This window comes from Oncorhynchus nerka, linkage group LG5, assembly GCF_034236695.1.
Source record: "Oncorhynchus nerka isolate Pitt River linkage group LG5, Oner_Uvic_2.0, whole genome shotgun sequence".
Classification (NCBI taxonomy): Eukaryota; Metazoa; Chordata; class Actinopteri; order Salmoniformes; family Salmonidae; genus Oncorhynchus; species Oncorhynchus nerka.
This window is the reverse complement of record NC_088400.1, coordinates 27,171,583-27,198,372: the sequence shown is the minus strand read 5'-3', so window position 1 is coordinate 27,198,372 and position 26,790 is coordinate 27,171,583. Positions and strand designations below refer to the sequence as shown.

The following is a 26,790-nucleotide window of genomic DNA, read 5'->3' as shown; positions in this document are numbered from 1 at the left end:
ATCAATGAACCTACCAGGTACCTCCCCAAAGCCTTAAACACAGGCACCCTCATAGATATCATCCTAACCAACTTCCCCTCTAAATACACCTTTGCTGTCTTCAACCAAGATCTCAGCGATCACTGCCTCATTGCCTGCATCCGTAATGGGTCAGCGGTCAAACGACCTCCACTCGTCACTGTAAAACGCTCCCTGAAACACTTCAGCGAGCAGGCCTTTCTAATCGACCTGGCCGGGGTATCCTGGAAGGATATTGATCTCATCCCGTCAGTAGAGGATGCCTGGATATTTAAAAAAAATGCCTTCCTAACCATCTTAAATAAACATGCCCCATTCAAGAAATTTAGAACCAGGAACAGATATAACCCTTGGTTCTCCCCAGACCTGACTGCCCTTAACCAACACAAAAACATCCTATGGCGTTCTGCATTAGCTTCGAACAGCCCCCGTGATATGCAGCTGTTCAGGGAAGCTATAGAAACCATTATACACAGGCAGTTAGAAAAGCCAAGGCTAGCTTTTTCAAGCAGAAATTTGCTTCCTGCAACACTAACTCAAAAAAGTTCTGGGACACTGTAAAGTCCATGGAGAATAAGAACACCTCCTCCCAGCTGCCCACTGCACTGAAGATAGGAAACACTGTCACCACTGATAAATCCACCATAATTGAGAATTTCAATAAGCATTTTTCTACGGCTGGCCATGCTTTCCACCTGGCTACTCCTACCCCGGTTAACAGCACTGCACCCCCAACAGCAACTCGCCCAAGCCTTCCCCATTTCTCCTTCTCCCAAATCCGTTCAGCTGATGTTCTGAAAGAGCTGCAAAATCTGGACCCCTACAAATCAGCCGGGCTAGACAATCTGGACCCTTTTTTTCTAAAATTATCTGCCAAAATTGTTGCCACCCCTATTACTAGCCTGTTCAACCTCTCTTTCGTGTCGTCTGAGATTCCCAAAGATTGGAAAGCAGCTGCGGTCATCCCCCTCTTCAAAGGTGGGGACACTCTTGACCCAAACTGCTACAGACCTATATCTATCCTACCATGCCTTTCTAAGGTCTTCGAAAGCCAAGTCAACAAACAGATTACCGACCATTTCGAATCTCACCATACCTTCTCTGCTATGCAATCTGGTTTCAGAGCTGGTCATGGGAGCACCTCAGCCACGCTCAAGGTCCTAAACGATATCTTAACCGCCATCGATAAGAAACATTACTGTGCAGCCGTATTCATTGATCTGGCCAAGGCTTTCGACTCTGTCAATCACCACATCCTCATCGGCAGACTCGACAGCCTTGGTTTCTCAAATGATTGCCTCGCCTGGTTCACCAACTACTTCTCTGATAGAGTTCAGTGTGTCAAATCGGAGGGTCTGCTATCCGGACCTCTGGCAGTCTCTATGGGGGTGCCACAGGGTTCAATTCTTGGACCGACTCTCTTCTCTGTATACATCAATGAGGTCGTTCTTGCTGCTGGTGAGTCTCTGATCCACCTCTACGCAGACGACACCATTCTGTATACTTCTGGCCCTTTGGACACTGTGTTAACAACCCTCCAGGCAAGCTTCAATGCCATACAACTCTCATTTCGTGGCCTCCAATTGCTCTTAAATACAAGTAAAACTAAATGCATGCTCTTCAACCGATCGCTACCTGCACCTACCCGCCTGTTCAACATCACTACTCTGGACGGCTCTGACTTAGAATACGTGGACAACTACAAATACTTAGGTGTCTGGTTAGACTGTAAACTCTCCTTCCAGACCCATATCAAACATCTCCAATCCAAAGTTAAATCTAGAATTGGCTTCCTATTTCGCAACAAAGCATCCTTCACTCATGCTGCCAAACATACCCTTGTAAAACTGACCATCCTACCAATCCTCAACTTTGGCGATGTCATTTACAAAATAGCCTCCAATACCCTACTCAACAATTTGGATGCAGTCTATCACAGTGCAATCCATTTTGTCACCAAAGCCCCATATACTACCCACCATTGCGACCTGTACGCTCTCGTTGGCTGGCCCTCGCTTCATACTCGTCGCCAAACCCACTGGCTCCATGTCATCTACAAGACCCTACTAGGTAAAGTCCCCCCTTATCTCAGCTCGCTGGTCACCATAGCATCTCCCACCTTTAGCACACGCTCCAGCAGGTATATCTCTCTAGTCACCCCCAAAACCAATTCTTTCTTTGGCAGCCTCTCCTTCCAGTTCTCTGCTGCCAATGACTGGAACGAACTACAAAAATCTCTGAAACTGGAAACACTTATCTCCCTCACTAGCTTTAAGCACCAACTGTCAGAGCAGCTCACAGATTACTGCACCTGTACATAGCCCACCTATAATTTAGCCCAAACAACTACCTCTTTCCCAACTGTATTTAATTTATTTATTTATTTTGCTCCTTTGCACCCCATTATTTTTATTTCTACTTTGCACATTCTTCCATTGCAAAGCTACCATTCCAGTTTTGTACTCGCTATATTGTATTTACTTTGCCACCATGGCCTTTTTTGCCTTTACCTCCCTTCTCACCTCATTTGCTCACATTGTATATAGACTTGTTTATACTGTATTATTGACTGTATGTTTGTTTTACTCCATGTGTAACTCTGTGTCGTTGTATCTGTCGAACTGCTTTGCTTTATCTTGGCCAGGTCGCAATTGTAAATGAGAACTTGTTCTCAACTTGCCTACCTGGTTAAATAAAGGTGAAATAAAACAAATAAAAATAAATACCAAGCTGCTAGGACAGAACAGACCTGGCAGCACCTTCAATTAGCACTGAAGTGTGAAGTCAGATGTGTGAAAACTCTTGAGCCCAACAATGGCAGGAGAGTTTCACAACCCCTCCCCCCCAAATGCAGAGGCCTTAGAAGCACCAATAACAATCCAGAGACACGATTTGCTGACTTCTATAAAGAGGGGAATGTAAAACGTAAGCAACTTAATTTTCCACACAGACCATCCCCTGGCATGGCACAGCGCTATAAGAGCACACTACCCCTACGTCCAGAGAGAGGGTATTGGCCCAGGGTGGAAACTCAGAATACTAGACATTGAGGAAATCGAAACAACCTCTGTCAACATGTACAAGTATGGGACAGTGATGGTTCAGGGAATCCTCATGCAGTTCCAGCAGGGATTTTATGGGATCAAAGAGAGAGAGCACAGCAGGTAAATCTCTCTCTCTGTGAAAACTCCCCCACCCTGAGTGAGTCTGATCACACCTCTTCAAACTATCCTGCAGACGAGGATAGTCAAGCTCACAAGCCCACAAAACAGACCAGCACAACAACACCCTCCCAACAAAACCCAGAGGGCAGAAGGTGGAGCTGGGCGGCTGTCTGAGAGAGCTGGCTGCTCTACGGACTGAGGTGAGAGAACTTAAAGAAGCACACATGGCACTGAAGGACGAGGTCAGAAAGCTGAGGTGTGACAGAGAGCAGGACACTCCCTCAGACAAGCCAGCAGAACAGCCCACCTCAGACACGGACCGGACCACAACCTCAACACCACAATGGGACAGACAACACAGGACCCACCAACCCAACAGACCCCACCCACTCCTAACAGCCCTCCTGTCAGCTCCCCCAATAGCCCTCCTGACAACCCCCCCACATCCATCGAGGACACACAAAACCCACAGATTGAGCTCCTCATTGACTCAAATGGCAAATACTTTTTCCCAAACACAAAGTGGCTAAACTCTGGTGCCCAAACACTAGGCCCTGGAGCTGTTGTCAGAGGACAAACACTAGGCCCTGGAGCTGTTGTCAGAGGACAAACACTAGGCCCTGGAGCTGTTGTCAGAGGACAAACACTAGGCCCTGGAGCTGTTGTCAGAGGACAAACACTAGGCCCTGGAGCTGTTGTCAGAGGACAAACACTAGGCCCTGGAGCTGTTGTCAGAGGACAAACACTAGGCCCTGGAGCTGTTGTCAGAGGACAACCACTAGGCCCTGGAGCTGTTGTCAGAGGACAAACACTAGCCATGCCCTGGAGCTGTTGTCAGAGGACAAACACTAGGCATGCCCTGGAGCTGTTGTCAGAGGACAGATTAGGATCCCCCAGCCACATCATAATCCACACGGAGACAAATGATCTGAGGACCCAGCAGGAAAGGGTGGCAACAGCACTCAAGGGACTGATTTAAAAAGCTTCTTCCCCTATCCTCAACGCACAAGTGGTTACCTCCACCCTGCTACCACGAAAATACTTTCACCCTGCCACTATACAGCAGGTGAATGCAAGAATTTTGCCAGACTGTTTCTCAAAACCTAATGTATACCTGGTGCGCAACTTCACCCTGGACTTGAACAGCCTTTACGACCAGGTCCACCTCTACAAGGCAGCAATCCCAACTTTTGCCAGGACCCTGAAGGACATCTACCTCAACCGTAGCCCCAGCACCTCACAAAGGAGCAACAGACACCCCGCCCAGACCAGCGAGAGACCCCCCCCCCGAAAGACCTGCACCGAGAGAACCCATGCCAAGAGGACCTACACCCAGACCACAGCTTCACAAGCTATACCCCAACTAGCTGAGGCCACCCCAAACAAACCCTGGCTGGCCACACCCTATATAGGCTCCTCCAGATCAGGCCTCTTCTGCCCCCCGCCACTGCAGCAAAGACCTCAACATGACAGCTGCACATATGAAAAGGCCGTGAGCAGAGCAACAGGCCCAAGCCCTACTAATGCACCGCCCCAAGCCCCATCCTGCGACCTAAGAGGTATGTATGAGATGCTCAACATGCTCTGCTCACAACTACTGTAGTGGTCTGGGCCTAAACCACACAAAAAACAGCACTAGACACTATGGAACACAACACGTTTACTATCTCATCCTGGAATATACAAGGTCTGAGGTCATCTGCCTTTGGCCTAAAGAGCAGGAACCAAGACTTCACCAAACACATTGGAAATACGGACATTGAGGCCTCCCGGGTGGTGCAGTGGTTAAGGGCGCTGTACTGCAGCGCCAGCTGTGCCATCAGAGACTCTGGGTTTGCGCCCAGGCTCTGTCGTAACCGGCTGCGACCTGGAGGTCCGTGGGGCGACGCACAATTGGCCTTGCGTCGTCCGGGTTAGGGAGGGCTTGGCCCGTAGGGATGTCCTTGTCTCATCGTGCACCAGCGACTCCTGTGGTGGGCCGGGCACAGTGCACGCTAACCAAGGTTGCCAGGTGCACGGTGTTTCCTCTGACACATTGATGCGGCTGGCTTCCGGGTTGGATGCGCGCTGTGTTAAGAAGCAGTGCGGCTTGGTTGGGTTGTGTATCGGAGGACGCATGACTTTCAACCTTCATCTCACCCGAGCCCGTACGGGAGTTGTAGCGATGAGACAAGATAGTAGCTACTGGATACCACGAAATTGGGGAGAAAAAGGGGTAAAATGTAAAAAATAAATAAAATTAAAACACACAAAAAAAATGAAATACGGACATTGTCATCCTACAAGAGGATATAGAGGAGACGGACCCACCGGTTGCCCTCTAGGTTACAGAGAACTGGTAGTCCCATCCACCAAACTACCAGGTGTGAAACAGGGAAGAGACTCAGGGGATATGCTAATTTGGTGTAGAACAGACCTGACCACTCTATTAAATTAGTCAAAACAGGAACATTTTCTGGATCGCTGGCTAGAAATGAATAAGGATATTATCTCAACAGAGAAAAATGTCATCATGTGTGCCACCTATATTTATATTATATTTATTTAACTAGGCAAGTCAGTTAAGAACAAATTTGTATTTACAATGATGGCCTACTACGGCCAAACCCTAAACCGGATGACGCTGGGCCAATTGTGAGAGGGGGAAATCAACCATTTACAGGCCCAGGGACATGTAGAAGTCTGTGACGACCTATACTGGACAAGAACCTGAAACTCTCAGCACACAGGGGGACAAACACCTACCTAGAGGTGACAGTATTCCCTTCCAAATATGCCCCCCCCCCCACAACTAAGACAAAACAACTCCTGCAGCTGTGTCACACGCTGGGTCTGAACATAGTCAATGGTAGGCTTTGAGGAGACTCCTATAGTAGTACACCAACAGCTCATCCCTTGGCAGAGGTACTGTAGATTACTTTATCACTGACCTCAACCCAGAATCTCTCAGAGCGTTCACAGTCAGCCCACTAACACCCTTATCAGATCACAGCAAAATCACAGTCTACCTGAACAGAGCAATACTCAATCATAAGGCATCAAAGCCAAAAGAACTGCACAATATTAAGAAATGCTACGGATGGAAGGAAAGTAGCGTAGAAACCTACCAAAAAACAATTAGGCAAAAACAAATTCAATCAGTGTATTTGACCTCTCAGCTTCCCTATCAAACGGTTTGATGAAGAATGTAAAAACCTAAGAAAGATATTGAGAAACATATCCAACCAAAAACATAGAGGTACAGAAGAGTCTATGCCTTCACTATGGTGAAACACTAAAACAATACAGAAATACACTATGGAAAAAGAAGGAACAGCATGTCAGAAATCAGTTCAATATAATCCATAGAATCGAACCACTTCAGAGAAAATTGGAACACACTAAACAAACCACACAAAGAGTTATCTATCCAAAATGGAGATGTGAATAAACCACCTCTCCAATCTTTTTGGCTCTATAAAAAAGAACAAAAAAATATACAATTAAAAATCTTAGAATCAGCTATTAAAGACTACCAGAACCCACTAGATTCTCCTATTAGATTGAATGAACTTCAGGACAAAATATAAACCCTCCAACCCAAAAAGGCCTGTGGTGTTGATGGTATCCTACATGAAATTATAAAATATACAGACCACAAATTACAATTGCCTATACTTAAACTCTTTAACATCATCCTCAGCTCTGGCATCTTCCCCAAATTCTTGGAACCAAGGACTGATAACATCAATCCACAAAAGTGGAGACAAATTTGACCCCAATAACTACCGTGGGAACAGCAACCTTGGGAAAATCCTCTGCATTATCATTAACAGCAGACTTGTACATTTCCTCAGTGAAAACATTGTACTGAGCAAATGTCAAATCAGCTTTTTACCAAATTACCGTACGACAGACCACATATTCACCATGCACACCCTAATTGACAAACAAACAAACCAAAACAAGGCAAAGTCTTCTTATGCTTTGTTGACTTAAAAAAGCTTTTGATTCAATTTGGCATGAGGGTCTGCTATACAAATTGATGGAAATTGGTGTTGGGGGAAAAACATACAACATTATAAAATCCATTTACATGGGGGCGTGGGGTGTGCAGCTTAAGCCCCACCCTCTTCAACATGTCAGTGAGGGCACTAAAACAGTCTGCAGCCCCCGGCCTCACCCTACTAGAATCTGAAGTCAAATATCTACTGTTTGCTGATGATCTGGTGCTTCAGTCACCAACCAAGGATGGCCTACAGCAGCATCTAGATCTTCTGCAAAGATTCTGTCAGACCAAAAATGGTCCAGTTGCCAGGATCACAAATACAAATTCCATCAAGACAGTTTCCCTAAGCACAGAAAAAACAATACATACCACGGCCTAAACATCAGCGCCACAAGTAACTTCCACAAAGCTGTGAACAACCTGAGAGACAAGGCAAGAAGGGCCTTCTATGCCATCAAAAAGAACATCAGATTTGACCTATCAATTAGCCAGCAGCATACCACTCTGCATCCCACTGCTGGCTTGCTTCAGAAGCCAAGCAGGATTGGTCCTGGTCAATCCCTGGATGGGAGACCAGATGCAGCTGGTAGTGGTGTGGAGGGCCAGTAGGAGGCACCCTTTCCTCTGGTCTAAAAAAATATCCCAATGATCCAGGGCAGTGATTGGAGACTTGTGTATGTTGCTGTCTTTCAGATGGGATGTTAAATGGGTGTTCTGACTCACTGTGGTCACTAAAGTTCCCATGGCACTTATTGTAAGAGTAGGGGTGTTAACCCTGGTGTCCTGGCTAAATTCCCAATCTGACCATCATGGCCACCTAATCATCCCAAATGTACAATTGGCTCATTCCTACCCCAACCCCTGTAACTATTCCCCAGGTTGTTGCTGAGAATGTGTTCTCAGTCAACTTAGCTGTTAAATCATTTTTTGGGGATCTGGCTAAAAATACTTACATCAGTTCTAGAACCCATTGCCCTTTACGGTTGTGAGGTCTGGGGTCCACTCACCAACCAAGAATTCACAAAATGGGACAAACACTGCATGCAGAATTCTGATAAAATATCCTCTGTGTACAATACAAAACACCAAATAATGCATGAAGAGCAGAATTAGGCTGATACCCGCTAATTGTCAAAATCCAGAAAAGAGACGTTAAATTCTACATCCACTTAAAATGAAGTGATTTCCAAACCGCAGGTAGCCTAGTGGTTAGAGTGTTGGGTCAGTAACCGAAAGGTTGCTAAATTGAATCCCCGAGCTGACAAGGTAAAAATATGTTGTTCTGAATGCTATTTGGCCCTAAACTATGTAAAGACTCAGTGAGCATAGCCTTGCTATTGAGAAAGGCAGGCCATGTGCACACTGTCCAGAAAATGATGTGGAAACTGAGCTGCCCTTCCCAACCTCCTGCCAAATGTATGACCACATTAGAGACACTTATTTCTCTCAGATTACATAAACCAACAAAGAATTAGAAAACAAATCCAATTTTGATAAACTCCCACATCTACTTGGTGAACTACCACAGTGTGCCATCACAGCAGCAAGATTTGTGACATGTTGCCACAAGAAAAGGGCAACCAGTGAAGAACAAACACCATTGTAAATACAACCTATACTTATTTATTTTCCCTTTTGTACTTTAACAATTTGCACATCGCTACAACACTGTATATAGACATAATATGACATTTGAAATGTCTTTATTCTTTTGGAACTTGTGTGAGTGTAATATTTACTGTTCACATTTGATTGAACTTTTTTTCATCCATTTCACTTGCTTTGGCAATGTAAACGTGTTTCCCATGAGAATAAAGCTCTTTGAATTTATTTGAGAGAGAGAGAGAAAGAGGTGTAAAGAGGTAAATGGAATCCGCAGTGTCACATCACTGTCCACAGTGTCCTGCCTTCCTCTGCAGGGGTCCTGTCTTTTACACCTGCATGTGTCACATCACACATCGGCCCTCCTCCACCTCCCACCCCAACACTACACACACTGCTCCACCACCACACCCCCAACCCACACAGCCTTTCAGCTCCCTTCCCTGACACCAAGCACCACCACAGGCACCAGTGTCACCACACAAATCGTGCCCCACCTTCACCTCCTACTGCACATGCTCAGAGTAGACCTTTACTGTATTAATTAGCCTCATAGCTAAATCAGTTGACTGAAAGTCAATATAAGGCCTAATCACATTAGATAGGATTATAACAGAGATCTCAAGAAGTAAAAACATAAAGTAGACTAAAACAGCATTTCTTGGTGCTGATCTTGAACTTCCTTTACACAGCATAGTGTCCACACTGTGCTTATTAATACAGTAGGTATTTAAGAATAAACCCCCTGAACATAGAAGGCTATAAAAGAAAACGACCACACTTCCCCTTTGGCAGCAGACAATGTAGTCTAAAGAGGGAGTTAAGTCTGATCCATTCTAACGAAATATTACTCAGAACCAATTTGCATTTGAATGATCATTCCTTATGCCCCTGCAGCTTAATCAATGTGGCATAAAATATGAAAAGATGAAACAGATATGATTGTGTTGTATTACTCACTTATAAATAAATACAAATATTACAAATATTAAGAGACAGCGGCTTCAGCTGAAGAATGTGTTATGTGGGGGACCTCAGCGAAGTGGGGGAACTCAGCGGTGTGGGGGTCCTCAGTGGTGAGGGGGACCTCATTGGAGTGGGGGATCTCAGTGGTGTGGGGGATCTCAGCGGTGTGGTGGTCATCAGCGGTGTGGGGGACCTCAGTGGTGTGGGGGACCTCAGCGGTGTGGGGGACCTCAGTGGTGTGGGGGAGCACAACTGTGTGGAGGACCACAACTGTGTGGGGGACCTCAGCAGTGTGGGGGACCACAACTTTGTGGAGGACCACAACTGTGTGGGGGAAAGCTATCAGCCACCAGGGCTATAGGAGTTTGAGACGGTATATCATGATATTCCAGGCTTATGACGAAAGATAGCGTGTCACAGCTTTTCAATATGCAGCAGAATGAAAACAGTCCTCTGCCTGAGCACAGTGAGCAGCCTACTCACAAATTAGATCCTTTCTCCTTACTTGGAACTTGAACAATGTAGTGGAGAAATAATGAGGCCAATGATAAGCAACTAAATCAATTTAAATTAAATGTTATTGGATGCGCACACATACAGTATTTTGCATATGTTACTGCAGGTGGAGCAAAATGCTTAAGTTTCCACCTCCAACAGTGCAATAATATCTAACGATACAAAACAATTCAATGTATAGACAGTATGGACAGTATATGAATAGAAAAGGTGTGTACAGCAGTAAGTTATGTAGGATGGTGTGTATAGACAGTATATGAATAGAAAAGGTCTGTACAGCAGTAGTTATGTAGGATGGTGTGTATAGACAGTATATGAATAGAAAAGGTGTGTACAGCAGTAGTTATATATGATGAGCCATGACTAGAATATAGTATATACATATGAAGTGGGTAAAACAGTATGGATCATGATAAACATGATAATGTATACACTTGCCGGGGTAACAGGGTAGCAGGGTAGTAGGGTAGTAGCGTAGTAGGGTAGCAGGGTAGAAGCTCAACCATTTGCTATGTGTTGTTTTTACCGCAGGGCCCCAAGTCTCATCGAGTATGGGTATTGATCTACTGTTGTGGTGTTTTCATGTACAAATCCCTAACATATTCAACTATATATATATATACAGTGGGGCAAAAAGGTATTTAGTCAGCCACCAATTATGCAAGTTCTCCCACTTAAAAATATGAGAGAGGCCTGTAATTTTCATCATAGGGACACTTCAACTATGACAGACAAAATTAGAAAAAAGTCCAGAAAATCACATTGTAGGATTTTTAATGAATTTATTTGCAAATTATGGTCCTATAACTTGAAAGCCACTCAGCAAGGAAGAAGCCACTGCTCCAAAACCGCTGCTCCAAAACCGCCATAAAAAAGCCAGACTATGGTTTGCAACTGCACATGAGGACAAAGATTGTACTTTTTGGAAAAATGTCCTCTGGTCTGATGAAACAAAAATAGAACTCTTTGGCCATAATGACCATCGTTTTGTTTGGAGGAAAAAGGGGGAGGCTTGCAAGCCCGAAGAACACAATCCCAACCGTGAAGCACGGGGGTGGGAGCATCATGTTGTGGGAGTGCTTTTCTGCAGGAGGGACTGGTGCACTTCACAAAATAGATGGCTTCATGAGGTGGGAAAATTATGTGGATATATTGAAGCAACATCTCAAGACAAGTTAAAGTTAAAGCTTGGTCGCAAATGGATCTTGCAAATGGACAATGACCCCAAGCATACTTCCAAAGTTGTGTCAAAATAGCTTAAGGACAACAAAGTCAAGGTGTTGGAGTGGCCATCACAAAGCTCTGGTCTCAATCCTATAGAACATTTGTGGGCAGAACTGAAAAAGCGTGTGTGAACAAGGACGCCTGCAAACCTGACTCAGTTACACCAGCTCTGTCAGGAGGGATGGGCCAAAAATCACCCAACTTATTGTGGGAAGCTTGTGGAAGGCTACCCGAAACGTTGGACCCATGTCAAACAATTTAAAGTTAATGCTACCAAATACTAATTGAGTGTATGTAAACTTCTGACCCACTGGGAATGTGATGAAAGAAATAAAAGCTGAAATAAATCATTCTCTTCAGTTTTACGAGGGTATGTTTGGCAGCATGAGTGAAGGATGCTTTGTTGCGATATAGGAAGCAGATTCTAGATTTAATTTTGGATTGGAGATGCTTAATGTGAGTCTGGAAGGAGAGTTTAGAGTCTAACCAGACACCCAGGTATTTGTAGTTGTCCACGTATTCTAAATCAGAGTAGTGATGCTGGACGGGCGGGCAGGTGCGGGCAGTGATCGATTGAATAGCATGCATTTAGTTTTACTTGTATTTAAGAGCAGTTGGAGGCCACGGAAGGAGAGTTGTATGGCATTGAAGCTCGTCTGGAGGTTAGTTAACACAGTGTCCAAGGAGGGGCCAGATATATACAGAATGGTGTCGTCTGCGTAGAGGTGGATCAGAGAATCACCAGCAGCAAGAGCAACATCATTGATGTATACAGAAAAGAGAGTCGGCCCGAGAATTGAACCCTGTGGCACACCCATAGAGACTGTCAGAGGACTGGACAACAGTCCCTCCGATTTGACACACTGAACTCTATCAGAGAAGTAGTTGGTAAACCAGGCGAGGCAATCATTTGAGAAACCAAGGCTGTCGAGTCTGTCAACAAGAATGTTGTGATTGACAGAGTCGAAAGCCTTGTCCAGGTCGATGAATACGGCTGCACAGTAATGTCTCTTTTCGATGGTGGTTAGATGTTGTTTAGAACCTTGAGCATGGCTGAGGTGCACCCATGACCAGCTCTGAAACGAGATTGCATAGCGGAGAAGGTATGGTGGGATTCGAAATGGTCAGTAATCTGTTTGTTAACTTGGCTTTCGAAGACCTTAGAAAGACAGGGTAGGATGGATATAGGTCTGTAGCAGTTTGGGTCTAGAGTGTCACCCCCTTTGAAGAGGGGGATGACCGCGGCAGCTTTCCAATCTTTGGGAATCTCAGACGATACGAAAGAGAGGTTGAACAGGCTAGTAATAGGGGTTGCAACAATTTCGGCAGATATTTTTAGAAAGAGAGGGTCCAGATTGTCTAGCCCGGCTGATTTGTAGGGGTCCAGATTTTGCAGCTCTTTCAGAACATCAGCTATCTGGATTTGGGTAAAGGAGAAATGGTGGGGGCTTTGGTGGGTTGCTGTGGAGGGTGCCGGGCAGTTGACCGGGGTAGGGGTAGCCAAGTGGAAAGAATGGCCAGCCGTAGAGAAATGCTTATTGAAATTCTCAATTATAGTGGATTTATCGGTGGTGACAGTGTTTCCTAGCCTCAGAGCAGTGGGCAGCTGGGAGGAGGTGCTCTTATTCTCCATGGACTTTATAGTGTCCCAGAACTTTTTTGAGTTACTACTACAGGATGCAAATTTCTGTTTGAAAAAGCTTGCCTTAGCTTTTCTAACTGCCTGTGTATATTTGTTCCTGACTTCCCTGAAAAGTTGCATATCACAGGGGCTATTCGATGCTAATGCAGAACGCCACAGGATGTTTTTGTGCTGGTCAAGGGCAGACAGGTCTGGAGTGAAACAAGGACTATATCTATTCCTAGTTCTACATTTTTTGAGAGGGGCATGCTTATTTAAGATGGTGAGGAAAGCACTTTTAAAGAATAGCCAGGCATCATCTACTGACGGGATGAGGTCAATGTCATTCCAGGATATCCCGGCCAGGTCGATTAGAAAGGCCTGCTCGCAGAAATGTTTCAGGGAGCGGATGACAGTGATGAGGGGTGGTCGTTTGGTCGCAGACCCATTACGGATGCAGGCAATGAGGCAGTGATCGCTGAGATCTTGATTGAAAACAGCAAAGGTGTATTTGGAGGGCGAATTAGTTAGGATGACATCTATGAGGGTGCCCGTGTTTACTGATTTGGGGTCGTACCTGGTAGGTTCATTGATAATTTGTGTGAGATTGAGGGCATCAAGCTTAGTTTGTAGGATGGCCGGGGTGTTAAGTATGTCCCAGTTTAGGTCACCTAGTAGCACGAGCTCAGAAGATAGATGGGGGGCAATCAATTCACATATGGTATCGAGGGCACAGCTGGGGGCAGAGGGAGGTCTATAGCAAGCGGCAACAGTGAGAGACTTGTTTCTGAAAAGGTGCAGTTTTAGAAGTAGAAGCTCAAATTGTTTGGGTACAGACTTAGATAGCCTGCAGAGTTCCAGATTACTATCTCTGCAGTAGATTGCAACACCGCCCCCTTTGGCAGTTCTATCTTGGCAGAAAACGTTATTGTTAGGAATGGAAATTTCAAGGTTTTTGTTGGTTTTCCTAAACCAGGATTCAGACACGGCTAAGACATCTGAGTTGGCAGAGTGTGCTAAAGCAGTGAGTAAAACAAACTTAGGGAGTAGGCTTCTAATGTTAACATGCATGAAACCAAGGCTTTTATGTTTACAGAAGTCAACAAATGAGAGCACCTGTGGGGTGGGAGTGGAGCTAGGCACTGTAGGATCTGGATTAACCTCCACATCACCAGAGGAACAGAGGAGAAGTAGGATAAGGGTACGGCTAAAGACTATACGAACTGGCCGTCTAGCACATTCAGTACAGAGAGTAAAAGGAGCAGGTTTCTGGGCACGATAGCATAGATTCAAGGTATAGTGTACAGACAAAGGTAAGGTAGGATGTGAGTACATTGGAGGTAAACCTAGGTATTGAGTAATGAAGAGAGAGATATCGTCTCTAGAGATGTTTAAACCAGGTGATGTCATCGCATATGTAGGAGGTGGAACAACATGGTTGGTTAAGGCATATTGAGCAGGGCTAGAGGCTCTACAGTGAAATAAGACAGTAATCACTAACCAGGACAGTAATGGACAAGGCATATTGATATTAGAGAGAGGCATGCGCAGCCAAGTGAACATATGGGTCCAGTGGTTGGGCTGGCTGGGGACACAGCGATTCAGACAGTTAGCAGGCTGATGCTAACAAGCTAACAGTTAGTAGGCCGGGGCTAAACAAGCTAGCAGCTAGTAGACCGGGGCAAGCTAGCAGTTAGCAGGCCGGGTTAGCAAGCAAGCAGTTAGCACGGGCTAGCAGTTACAGACCGGGCAGGTAAGCTAGCAGTTAGCAGGCCGGGGCTGGAAGCTAGCAGTTAGTAGACCGGGGCAAGTTAGCAGTTAGTAGGCCAGGTTAGCAAGCAGTTAGCAGGGGCTAGCAGTTAGCAGACCGGGCAGACAAGCTAGCAGTTAGCCGACCGGGTTAGCAAGCAAGCAGATAGCCAGGGCTAGAAAGTAAGCCTTTGGGGGACGTCGCGATGGGGGTAAGTCTGTTTTTGCCTCTTCGTGCGGTGACGTCGATAGACCAGTCGTGGAATTAGTAGGGTTCCAAGTAGCTCTAGGTAGCTAGCAGGCCTGGCTGGTTAGCATAATGGACCTTCAGCGGGCATCGCGCCTGAGGGGCCTGTTGGGAGTCCTCGGGCAGTGGAAGTTTAGTGGAATTTAGTTTTTAGATATTTTTTAAACAAAGGAAATACAAATGAAAAGCTGAAATGTCTTGTGTCAATAAGTATTCAAACCCTTCGTTATAGCAAGCCTAAATATGTTCAGGAGTAAAGATTTGCTTAACACATAAAAGTTACATAATAAGTTGCATAGACTTACTGTGTGCAATAGTGTTTAACATGATTTTTGAATGACTACCTCATCTCTGTACCTCACATATACAATTATCTTTAAGGTTCTTCAGTTAAGCTGTGAATTTTAAATTACAGATGCATCCACAAAGACCAGGGAGGTTTTCCAATGGCTCACAAAGAAGGGTACCTATTGGTAGATGGGTATAAAAGCAGACATTGAATATCCCTTTAAGCATGGTGAAGTTATTCATTACACTAAGCGCAGTTATCGGGGAACAAAGAAACCGCTCAGGGATTTCACCATGAGGCCAATGGTGACTTTAAAACAGTTCCAGAATTTAATGGCTGTGATAGGAGAAACCTGAGTATGGATCATTGTAGTTACTCCGCAATACTAACCTAAATGACAGTGTGAAAAGAGGGAAGTCTGTACAGAATACAATTATTCCAAAACATGCATCCTGTTTGCAATAAGGCACTGTTTGCAATAAGGCATAAGGCACCAAAAAATGTGGCAAAGAAATGTACTTTATGTCCTGAATAAAAAGCGTTACGTTTATAAAAATCCAACACAACACATCACTGAGTACCACTTTTCATAGCGTGGTGGTGGCTGTGTAACAGAGTAACTTTAGACTGTTCCCCTCGCCCATACCCGGGCGCGAACCAGGGACCCTCTGCACACATCAACAACAGTCACCCACGAAGCATCGTTACCCATCGCTCCACAAAAGCCACGGCCCTTGCAGAGCAAGGGGAACCACTACTTCAATGTCTCAGAGCAAGTGATGTCACCGATTGAAATGCTATTTAGCGCGCACCACCGCTAACTAGCTAGCCATTTCACATCAGTTACAGCTGCATCATGTTATGGGTATGCTTGTCATCGGCAAGGACTATGGAGTTTTCTTAGGATTAAAAGAAAAAGAATAGAGCTAAGCACAGGTAAAATCTTAGAGGAAAACCTGGTTCAGTCTTGTCTCCCAAATTCACATTTTAGCAGGGCAATAACCTAAAACACAAGGCCAAATAAACACTGGAGTTGCTTACCAAGACGACATTGAATGTTCCTGAGTGGCGTAGTTATAGCTTTGAATCAGCTTGAGGCAAGACTTGAAAATGGTTGTCTAGTAATGATCAACAAGCAACTTGACAGAGCTTGAAGAATTATTATACATTCCAGGTGTTCAAAGCTCTTAGAGACTTTTAAATGTTTTTATTTAACCTTATGTGTCCAAGTTAGACTCATTGAGATAACATCAATTTTTCAAGAGAGACCTGCTTCAACCAAGACAGCAGCAGGGGGGAACAATGTTTGAGACAAATATCAGACATACTGTAACAACTTAGACACAGCATGAAACAAATGTGGGACGTAGATGCACATACATTTCAATTACAGAAACATACAACCGTCATAGATCAAAAATACATGACATGTACTACCGCATCAAGTGCTAATGACAATCACATTCCCCAGTAACACAGATCCTGCAGTTTCAAGCTGGTCTGGAGAGAATTCCAGGACCACAGAGCTGCAGCTGAAACACTTTTTGCCATGATCTGTTCTGATTTTAGGAACCGTTAAAAGTAAGTAGGAGTGAGACCGTAACTGGAAGTTATTTTCTGACCGTATCAAAGATGAACAGAGAGAAAGTGGCAGTTTTTCCAAAATGGCCTTATAGATCACAGTATACCAATGTTTATGCATATATAGAAAGAAAGACTCACAGCTGTTATCACCGCCAAAGGTCATTCTACAAAGTATTTGGAATAAATCAAGGGGTATGAATACTTTCTGAAGGCACTGTATGTACAGTATCAGGGGTGTCCAGACTCCAGACAGGAGGTGAATATAGGATTTTGGGGAATATATTAATGTTGTTGCCTTTTTTGACTGCAATACAGAGGCTCCTTGCTAATAGAGTTCAAATATGGTCAAAAAGATTAATATCGTTACAATGTTTACATACATTATATTAATTGACATACAGATGTTTAATTAGTATTGACATAGGCACACATATTATGTTAACCTTGCCTTGGCGATGTCGGTGGATTTGATTTGATATGCTCTTCCTTTCATCTCTTGCCAGTTCCTAACAAAATTAATGATGGAAGAGCAACAACACATTGCAATTTCACGGTCAATTTGCAGTGCATAAATAATACAATTTGTATGAGCGGGACTGAGCTGGAGAGCTTTTTTGTTTTTTTATCAAGCATTTTTTTCATTTGCTGATGATTATGTAAATCAATTAATACAATTAAGTACCAGTGAACCTGTTACTCCCTCTCTCTCCCCACCCCCTCTCTCACTCTCTCGCTCTCTCCCTATCTCCCCCTCTCTCTCTCGTCTCAATATTTTCTCTTTCTGAACAAATTAGGTGTTTAAACACATTGTCATTTGGTTATGTTGTCCTGATCTGTAAATGTGTTGGTATTAATGATGGCAGACTGCCTCTCAGTGAACTGAACACTTCTCTATAATTCATTACCTATGCAGCAATTTCCCAACTATCAATACACCCTACTGAGCCCCATGGTGTGCCTGTGAGTAAATAGATGTAGGAAGCAGTGCATTTCTGGAAGCATGGCTTGCACCAGCCTAAGCAGTTCGGGATTTATTTTGGATGCACCGCATGTTAAATTATGCAAGGAATGGACATTAGTTTCGAAGTTATTTGGGGGGCAAGGAGGGAGCATAATGTATATATTTTTTGTATAGGGCAAAATGACATCCATGTAGGGATATGTTTGTTGGGCCAATCTGTATGTGTCTGTTGGGGCTTGGTGAGTGTGTGTATGTGTGTGAGAGAGAAAGAGAGTGTTAGCTCACGTGCGTGCACCTTTGACTGTGTGTAAAGAGGAAAACCAAGTTGAATTGACACATATCAAGCTTATGTAAAACTCTGGTAAAACACAACTGCAGTTGCTGAATTTAATTTCCTCTCTGCCTTTACCACACATGTAACTATTTGACACCACTCTCAAGTAAGATGCCAACACCAATAAACAATAGAGTAGCTGCCTGGAAGGCTTGTGGAGATCCAGCATTGACAGATATGCAGGCCCACAAAAACACACCACAACACACACCACCTCATATAGATTGGCTTTTCTTTCTCTGAATGTGAGGCAATGGCAGAAGGAAGACAGCCAGAAGAGATTCCTCTTGACAGTCAACTGAATTCTGGGCATCAGGGAGAAGCTCTACCAGGAGGGACCGTGATGGAGGATGGATGAAGCGGGGAATCACTCACTGCTGTGACTGGTGGGGATGAGGTCCCGGTCGGGGATGAAGAGCTTGTATCCGTAGTGTTTCTCCAGAACATCTGGGAGGATCTCCAGAGCAAACTGCTCCTCTTCACTGGAGCCCCTGTCCATGGAATCCAGCTCAACTCTTGTGTAGGACAGATAGGCATCATGCTCCTTGTTGTCTGTGGGTGAAGAGACCAAAGAAAGAGAGACTGTTTTTTATCAAATGACAATTCAAGATGAATGTGAGTATGAAATGAAATAGTTGTTTAACAACAAAAGTATGTCTCTATTGTGACTGTAAGCAAGGGGCTCTATCCTAGAAGGTGACCAACCATGTCATAAAATCGTGAAACTTAAATCCTAAAACAAAGCAGTGTGGATACAGACAACTATGGGATAAGTGGTCAGAATGGGAATTTATTCAATTTAGTCACTAAAATAAGGGTCAGAGCACTGGCTGTAGTTCTTGTGAATTTCAAGCACATCATTTTCACTTGGGTGAATCCTTAATACGGTGAGAAAATGGCTTCTGTCACAGTCTCCTGGCCGCTGACATTTTTCCTACTCTGAGACTTACACTGGCTCTCAGGGGAGGGGTATAGGCCCAGAGCTGGCCATGTAGGACACGCCCAGCCCAGCCCCAGGTGACAAACACTCACCGTCCTCTGTCTCGTCACTCCCAAAGTGCCTCCGGTAGCAGAGCATGATCTCCACGTTGTAGCACTTGTAGATGGCCGTGAAGACTCCCAGTAGCAGCAGGATGGCTCCCAGTCCACCAGCCAGCTCTAGCCTGTACATGTCTGGTACAGGAGATAGATACATACAGAGAGAGATATGAAGGACTGAGGAGAAACAGCTAAACAGCCACAACAATAACATTACCCACCACAATTCATCTGTATCTTTCTACTAAAGAGTGTTTTCTTTGCACTGTCAACAGAAGCTTTCGTTCAGAGTTCTTGGGGCCCTTTAGGGTTTAGTAATTTCCCAGTGCTCTGTGAGGAACTATCATTTACATAAACATGGCATAAAGAGGGAGATATGGGAATGTGTTTTCACTGTATGCTTTCACACACATTATTGAACGTCTGTGTGTGTGTGTGTGTGTATGTGTATGAAAGGGGCCTGGGGTTGCAAAACTTGCAATAATCCTTTATGTTGGCCCCGCTGTCATTCAACAAATATGAGCCATCAATCTTAGCTGCAGTCACTCCAGATGATAGCAGCATCATTTCTCATCCTGCATCCGTCATACATTACACTATCTGTCGGCCACTCGTCACTGACACACATCACTGTGTTACTTGGTCGGTTGGTGTGAGAACGCACTCATCTGTGAAATCATCATAAAACCTTTAGGAAGAGAATGATTATGGTTGGCATGCCATTTCCTTGATCATTTTGTTGATCAAAATAGGTAATGTTACCATATGTACTGTATATGAAATCCATTTACCCCACACGGATACTGAGCTAAACCACAATCTGAGCCTATATTCATAAAGTCTCTCAGAGTAAGAGTGCTGATCTAGGATCAGGTCCCCCCGGTCCTTGTAATCTTATTCATTATGATCTAAAAGGCTAAACTTATCCTAGATCAGCACTCGTAGTCTGAGATTCTTTACGAAGGCCTTGCATTCATCACTCTGAAACCACCATTCAGCTGCAGTTGTACCATTCAAGAGGATTCCATTGCCATTAACTAATGTACTACGAAACAAAGATAAAAAGAATGATAGTAAAAAGCTTTGGAGCACCTTAAATGAAATTTGGGGTTAAAAGGAAAACTTGGGTCATTCATCACAAAACCCACTGATATTGGCAACTACTTTGATACATTTTTCATCGGCAAGATCAGCACATTCTGAACGTACACATCCATGCATAACTGACCAAATTATGAAAGACAAGCATTGTAATTTTTAAATTCTGTAAAGTGAGTGTTGAAGAGTTGAAATAATTATTGTTGTCTATTAACAATGACAAGCCAACGGGGCCTGACAACTTGAATGAAACATTTCTGAGGATGATAGTGGACGATATTGCCACTCCTATTTGCCATCTCTTCGGCAGGCAGGTAGCTTAGTGGTTAGAGCGTTGAACTAGTAACCAAAAGGTTGCAAGATCAAATCCCTGAGCCGTGTCGTGACGTTGTATTAGTTAATGTGACAACTGTTGCTCATCAAATGATTAAATGTTTCTAATTGCGTGATTAAATGAATCAAGCAATTATTAACTCATTAACCTGGGGCACCATGGGAAAATTAGGTTTATTGAGTTTCTATTTCCCAAATTAACTCAAAGAATATCGATTTTACAATCTCATTCTGAATGTAGCATAATCCGGGAATCTGCACGGACCCAGGTCTCACCAATGAGTTCGTACCACACCAATCTTAGTTGAGTATTTATTTACTAGAAAGCTAAAATGATGATAAGGGTTGGTAACAGGCTGATTTGTCAGCTGTTTGAGCCAGTAAAGGGTACTTTGCTATTATTGGGTAGCATAATGACTTTTTCTTCCCACCGGGCCAGAGGGTACATACTTTCCTGTAGGCTTACAGTATTTTATTTAACCTTTATTTAACTCGGCAAGTCAGTTAAGATCAAATTCTTATTTTCAATGACGGCCTAGGAACAGTGGGTTAACTGCCTTGTTCAGGGGCAGAACAACAGATTTTTACCTTGTCAGCTGTCATGACTGTCCTGATCAGGTCAGGTTACAGGAGACCACAACCCTACAGATGATCTCTCAGCCCCAACAGAGGAGGAGAGATCTAGGGGTCTGAAGATGTGGGGTTTTTATGACCCCTCACACCCCTGTTAAATCTTAGGCCAAACAACATTCCTGTGTCCCCTCACTATGGAGAACTAGCCTCAGAACATTAAACATGCAATAAAGGGACTTTGGAACAATGGTTTCCGTCAGCCACAATGGTGGTCATGACGATAGATGGAATATGAAAATGTATATCATTTTTGTTTTGTTATTAGGTTATTAGATGACATTATTACAAAAACATTGTAACTGTAAGAGTTTTCCTATGATATGCTTGGTGTTTATACATGGTACGTTGTGTGGAAAATGTCCAAATCAAAGAGAATGTTTTGGTAAAGAAGTTAGTTGTCTAAAACTAGATTTGAGTAAAATCTAGACCTTGCCTCTTAACCTCTTGGTGTTAGGGGGCAGTATTTTCATTTTTGGGAAAAAACGTTCCCGTTTTAAACGGGATATTTTGTCAGGAAAAGATGCTAGAATATGCATATAATTGACAGCTTTGGATAGAAAACATTCTATCGTTTCCAAAACTGTAAAGATATTGTCTGTGAGTATAACAGAACTGATGTTGCAGGCGAAAGCCAGAGAAAAATCCAATCCGGAAGTGCCCCAGGTTTTGAAAGCGCTGCGTTCCAATGACTCCCTATATGGCTGTGAATGTACCATCAACGAGCTTATGCTTTCTACGTATTCCCCAAGGTGTCTACAGCATTGTGATGTAGTTTTACGCATTTCTGTTGAAGAATAGCCGTATGGGGGCACATTGCGTAAGTGGTCACATGGTGGCTCCGAGAGAGATTCTCACGTAAAGTGCAGAGGTAGCCATTACTCCAATCGGTCCTAGAGAAAAAGGAATTGTCCCGGCGGATATATTATCGAATAGATATTAGAAAAACACCTTGAGGATGGATTCTAAACAACGTTTTCCATGTTTCTGTTGATATTATGGAGCTAATTTGGAATATTTTTCGGCGTTGTGGTGACCGCAATTTCCGGGCGATTTCTCAGCCAAACGTGAAGAACAAACAGAACTATTTCGCCTACAAAAATAATATTTTGGGAAAAAATGAACTTTGGCTGTCTACCTGGGAGTCTCGTGAGTGAAAACATCCGAAGTTCATCAAAGATAAACGATTTAATTTGATTGCTTTTCTGATTTGCGTGACAAGTTTGCCTGCTGCTAGCAAGGCATAATGCTATGCTAGGCTATGATAAACTTACACAAATGCTTATCTAGCGTTGGCTGTAAAGCATATTTTGCAAATCTGAGATGACAGGGTGATTAACAAAAGGCTAAGCTGTGTTCCAATATATTTCCATTGTGATTTTCATGAATAGGAAGATTTTCTTAGGAAGATTTATGTCCGTTGCGTTATGCTAATTAGTGTCAGATGATAACGGTCCCATTCACGGGCTGGGCATCACTACAGGTTAACTTGGTACGCCCAGAGAAGTGCCCTAAAGGCAGATATGCCCACTTCTGACCCGAGGGTATAAGACATGAGAGCTAAGAATTAACAGATCAGACTAAGTGACCCGAGCTGCAGCCAAGGTCTAAAAAGTCAACGAACCCAAAACTCAACCCAAGGTTGAAGACAAAGAAATCTTTTTCTACCCGTGCTACCGATGAGTAGCTGTGTCTAAACGGGTGAATTCAAGCCGGACCACCTAACCTCCACTCTCCATCGAATCGTGGTATCTGCACTGTTTCATTCCTACGCTGTGAGCTCTGAGCTACAGAGCTGTCTGTCCTCAGAAGACCCCTCCCAGAGCAAGGGCGAGGAATCAGACCAAAAGGACACTGACATCGTGAGGACGACCAGACAGTTGCGCCGGAGAAATGCGTCATTAAGAAGCCTAAACGACCCACGCGGAGCTTCCCATCTGAGACGTCCCACACGTAATTCCAGATATTTTTCTTTGTTGACCAGACACAATGCTATTTCACAGTAAACAAATGAACAACAGATTTTCAACACGCTTATAGGGAAGGGCAAACACAGCACATACAAAAATTATTGATGATTGTCTGAGAGAAATTGATAATAAAAGATTATGGGAGCTGTCTTGTTAGACTTCCCTGCAGCTTTTGAAATTATTGATAATAATCTGCTGCTGGAAAAACATGTGTTATGGCTTTACATTCCCTGCTATATTGTGGATTCAGAGTTACCTGTCTTTCAGAATACAGAGCGTGTTCTTTAATGGAAGCCTCTCCAACATAATCCAGATGGAGTCAGGCATTCCCCAAGGCAGCTGTCTAGGCCCCTTACTTTTTTCAATCTTAAAGCATGTGTGTCTATGCATGTTGATGATTCAACATTATACACGCCAGCTACTACAGCAAGTGAAATCACTGCAACACTTAACAACGAGCTGCAGTCATTTTAGAATGGGTGGCAATAAGTTTAAAAAAATAAGTCCTAAATATTTAAAAAACAAAAAGCATTGTATGTGGGACAAATCATTCACTAAACCCTATACCTCAACTAAATCTTGTAATGAATAATGTGGAATTTGAGCAAGTTGAGGAGACTAAACTGCTTGGAGTAACCCAGGATTGTAAACTGTCATGGTCAAAACATATTGATGCAAAAGTAGCTAAGATGGGGAGAAATCTGTCCATAATCAAGCACTGCTCTGCATTCTTAACAAATATATCAATAAGGCAGGCCCTAAAGGCCCTAGTTTTGTCGCATATGGACTACTGTCCAGTCTTGTAGTCAAGTGCCACAAAGAGGGACTTGGGAAAATTACATTTGACCCAGAACAGGTTTGCATGGCTGAGCCTTAAATGTACACAAAGAGCTCACATGAATAATATGCATATCAATCTCTCCTTGCTCAAGAGAGACTTCATCACAACATGTATTTGTGAAAAGTATTGATATGCCAAATGTACCAAGTCTGTTTGAACTACAAGCACACAGCTCAGACACCCATGCATAACCCACAAGAGGTCTCTTCATAGTCCTCAAGTCGAGAACAGACTATGGGAGGCTCACAGTACTACATTTAACTATGCAAGTCAGTTATTATTATTTTCAATGACAGCCTAGGAACAGTGGGTTAACTGCCTTAACATCGATTCCAACATCTATTCCAACTTATGCAAGCAGAAAGCAACTGATAAAAATACACCTTATATGGAACAGCGGGGACTGTGAAGAGACACACACACAGGCACAGACACACGTATACACACACAGAGTAAAATATGCACGATACACACATGAACACATGGATTTTGTGTTGTAAATATGTGGTATTAGAGTAGTGGCCTGAGGGCATACACTTAATGTGTTGTGAAATCTGTTGTAATGTTTTTTTAAATTATATATATAACTGCTTTAATGTTTTATAGAGAAACCTCAACTGAACTAAACTAATGTCCAAACAAATAGTACAGTGATCCATTCCTCCTTCCTACTACTATAAAAGCATTACTTAATATCCAGGGCACTCATTTGCTGAACGATATTCTCAAAACTGGAGCGCGAAGGATTGCTCATGTTTTATGGTGAATGAATTATTTATGGGTCAAATATTTGGATGCCCCCCCCCCAACACCACCCTGTCTGATCTGTGCTTCCCAACATGCTATTCGTTAGCTTCTTTCCCTCAATTTGAAGGGCTATCTAAATTATGCAGTTCACTGTATGCCTCTAAGCCTAAAGTTAATAGGTTCAAATTATGCTGCTTCCTCATTAATGGATATATTTGCTTGAGGGGCCGAAATAGGTTGTTTTGGTTGCGAAACGAGACACTTATAAGCTACAACTTGAGATGATGACTCAGCTCTTTGGGAGGTTAGGAGGGTATTTGGGATGAATCTTTCATGCGATATTGTAACGTCAAATGGGTACCGTCTTTGATTCCATTAGAATGCTTTTGCCCTTTGTGACCTACTACAATACTGTGTTGGTGCAAACAGATGTGGGATCTTAATTTGAGACGGTTTGCTACAGCAGGAAAATTATTATTATGTGGATTATAATTAATGGACATTTTTGTATGGGTTGTAAGGGAAAATCAAGTCTGAAATATCAAAGTGGAAATTACAAACTTCAGAAGCCTTTTAAACCTCAAATGCACTACAAGTTTTACATTTCCTGCATTGTTCATGAAAGTTCTGCTGCAACAGGGTAATCAAATTAAGATCCTACACCTGTGCAAAAAAAAAACATGTACATTTATCACGTGTTTTTCCATTGTCATAGTTTTACACCCGCACATTTTTAAAATGTTATTTTCACCACCTCCAGCTACATCTGGCCTCCCATTCAGGGACCCACCAGGACTGACACTGCTTAGCTTTTGGCAAATTCCAAGCGGGCTATCATGCCTTTTACTGAGGTGTGGCTTTCGTCTGGCCACTCTTCCATAAAGGCCTGATTGGTGGAGTGCTGCAGAGATGGTTATCCTTCTGGAAGGTTCTTGCATCTAAATAAATAAATAAAATAAATAAAAGAAGACAGCGATACAAACATTGACATTCATTGTCCTGTTAAAACTAGTTGCTCCTACCCTCTACTTTTTTGAACATTTTGTTAAAAATCGCGCAACATTTCAGCGCCCTGCTACTCATGCCAGGAATATAGTACGTTCATATGGTTAGAATGTGTGGATAGAAAACACTCGGACGTTTTTAAAACTGGTTAAATCACGACTGTGGCTATAACATAACGTGCGTTACATCTGAAAGCGCAGGAAAACCTGATCACAGAAAATGGAAATAAATATCCTTGCGCCACTTCCAGCAATTGTTCACAGTGAGCCGAATTAGATAAGACAGAGGATTCAACTCCCACAGCATCCCCATGTTGTCTAGAGTCTTGTGAATTGAATCATCTTTGATTCTTGGTTGAACCGAATCAGGGGAACCACTTACCTCCAGTCTCCGCCCAGATCATTTGGAAGAGCTCTCTCGTGAAATTTTTTCCAAGACGACAGCTAATGATTTTTACATCGCCTCCTGATGATTTTTATCGCTTATTAACGTTTACTAATACCTAAAGTAGCATTACAAACGTATTTCGAAGTGTTTTGTGAAAGTTTATCGTCTACTTTTTGAATTTAAAAAAATGACGTTACGTTGTGAAATCGCTGTTTTTTTCGTTTATCACACAGTCTACATATAACGATATCTTGGCTTTATATGGCCCGATTTAATCGAAATAAAGACCCAATAGTGTTTATGGGACATCTAGGAGTGCCAACAATGAAGATGGTGAAAGGTAATGACTGTTTTCTATTTTATTGTGCGGTTTGTGTAACGCCGAAATGCTAATTATTTTGTTTACGTCCCCTGCTGTGCTTTTGTGTTGTAGTGTATTGGTGCATGCTATCAGATAATAGCTTCTCATGCTGTCGCC

The 26,790-nt window shown here is 43.3% G+C and overlaps 1 protein-coding gene across 1 annotated transcript in view; it reads right to left on the bottom strand.

The window, feature by feature from the left end:
* The window catches only part of LOC115129294 (X-linked interleukin-1 receptor accessory protein-like 2), a 365,734-nt gene that overhangs the window by 8,369 nt on the left and 330,575 nt on the right, over positions 1-26,790 (bottom strand). Inside the window, exons 8-9 of the mRNA XM_029659484.2 lie at positions 19,296-19,436; positions 18,639-18,815 (exon numbers count right to left, since the gene is read on the bottom strand). Of these exons, the coding sequence (XP_029515344.1) occupies positions 18,639-18,815; positions 19,296-19,436 (318 nt within the window). The remainder of the gene's footprint in view (positions 1-18,638; positions 18,816-19,295; positions 19,437-26,790) is intronic.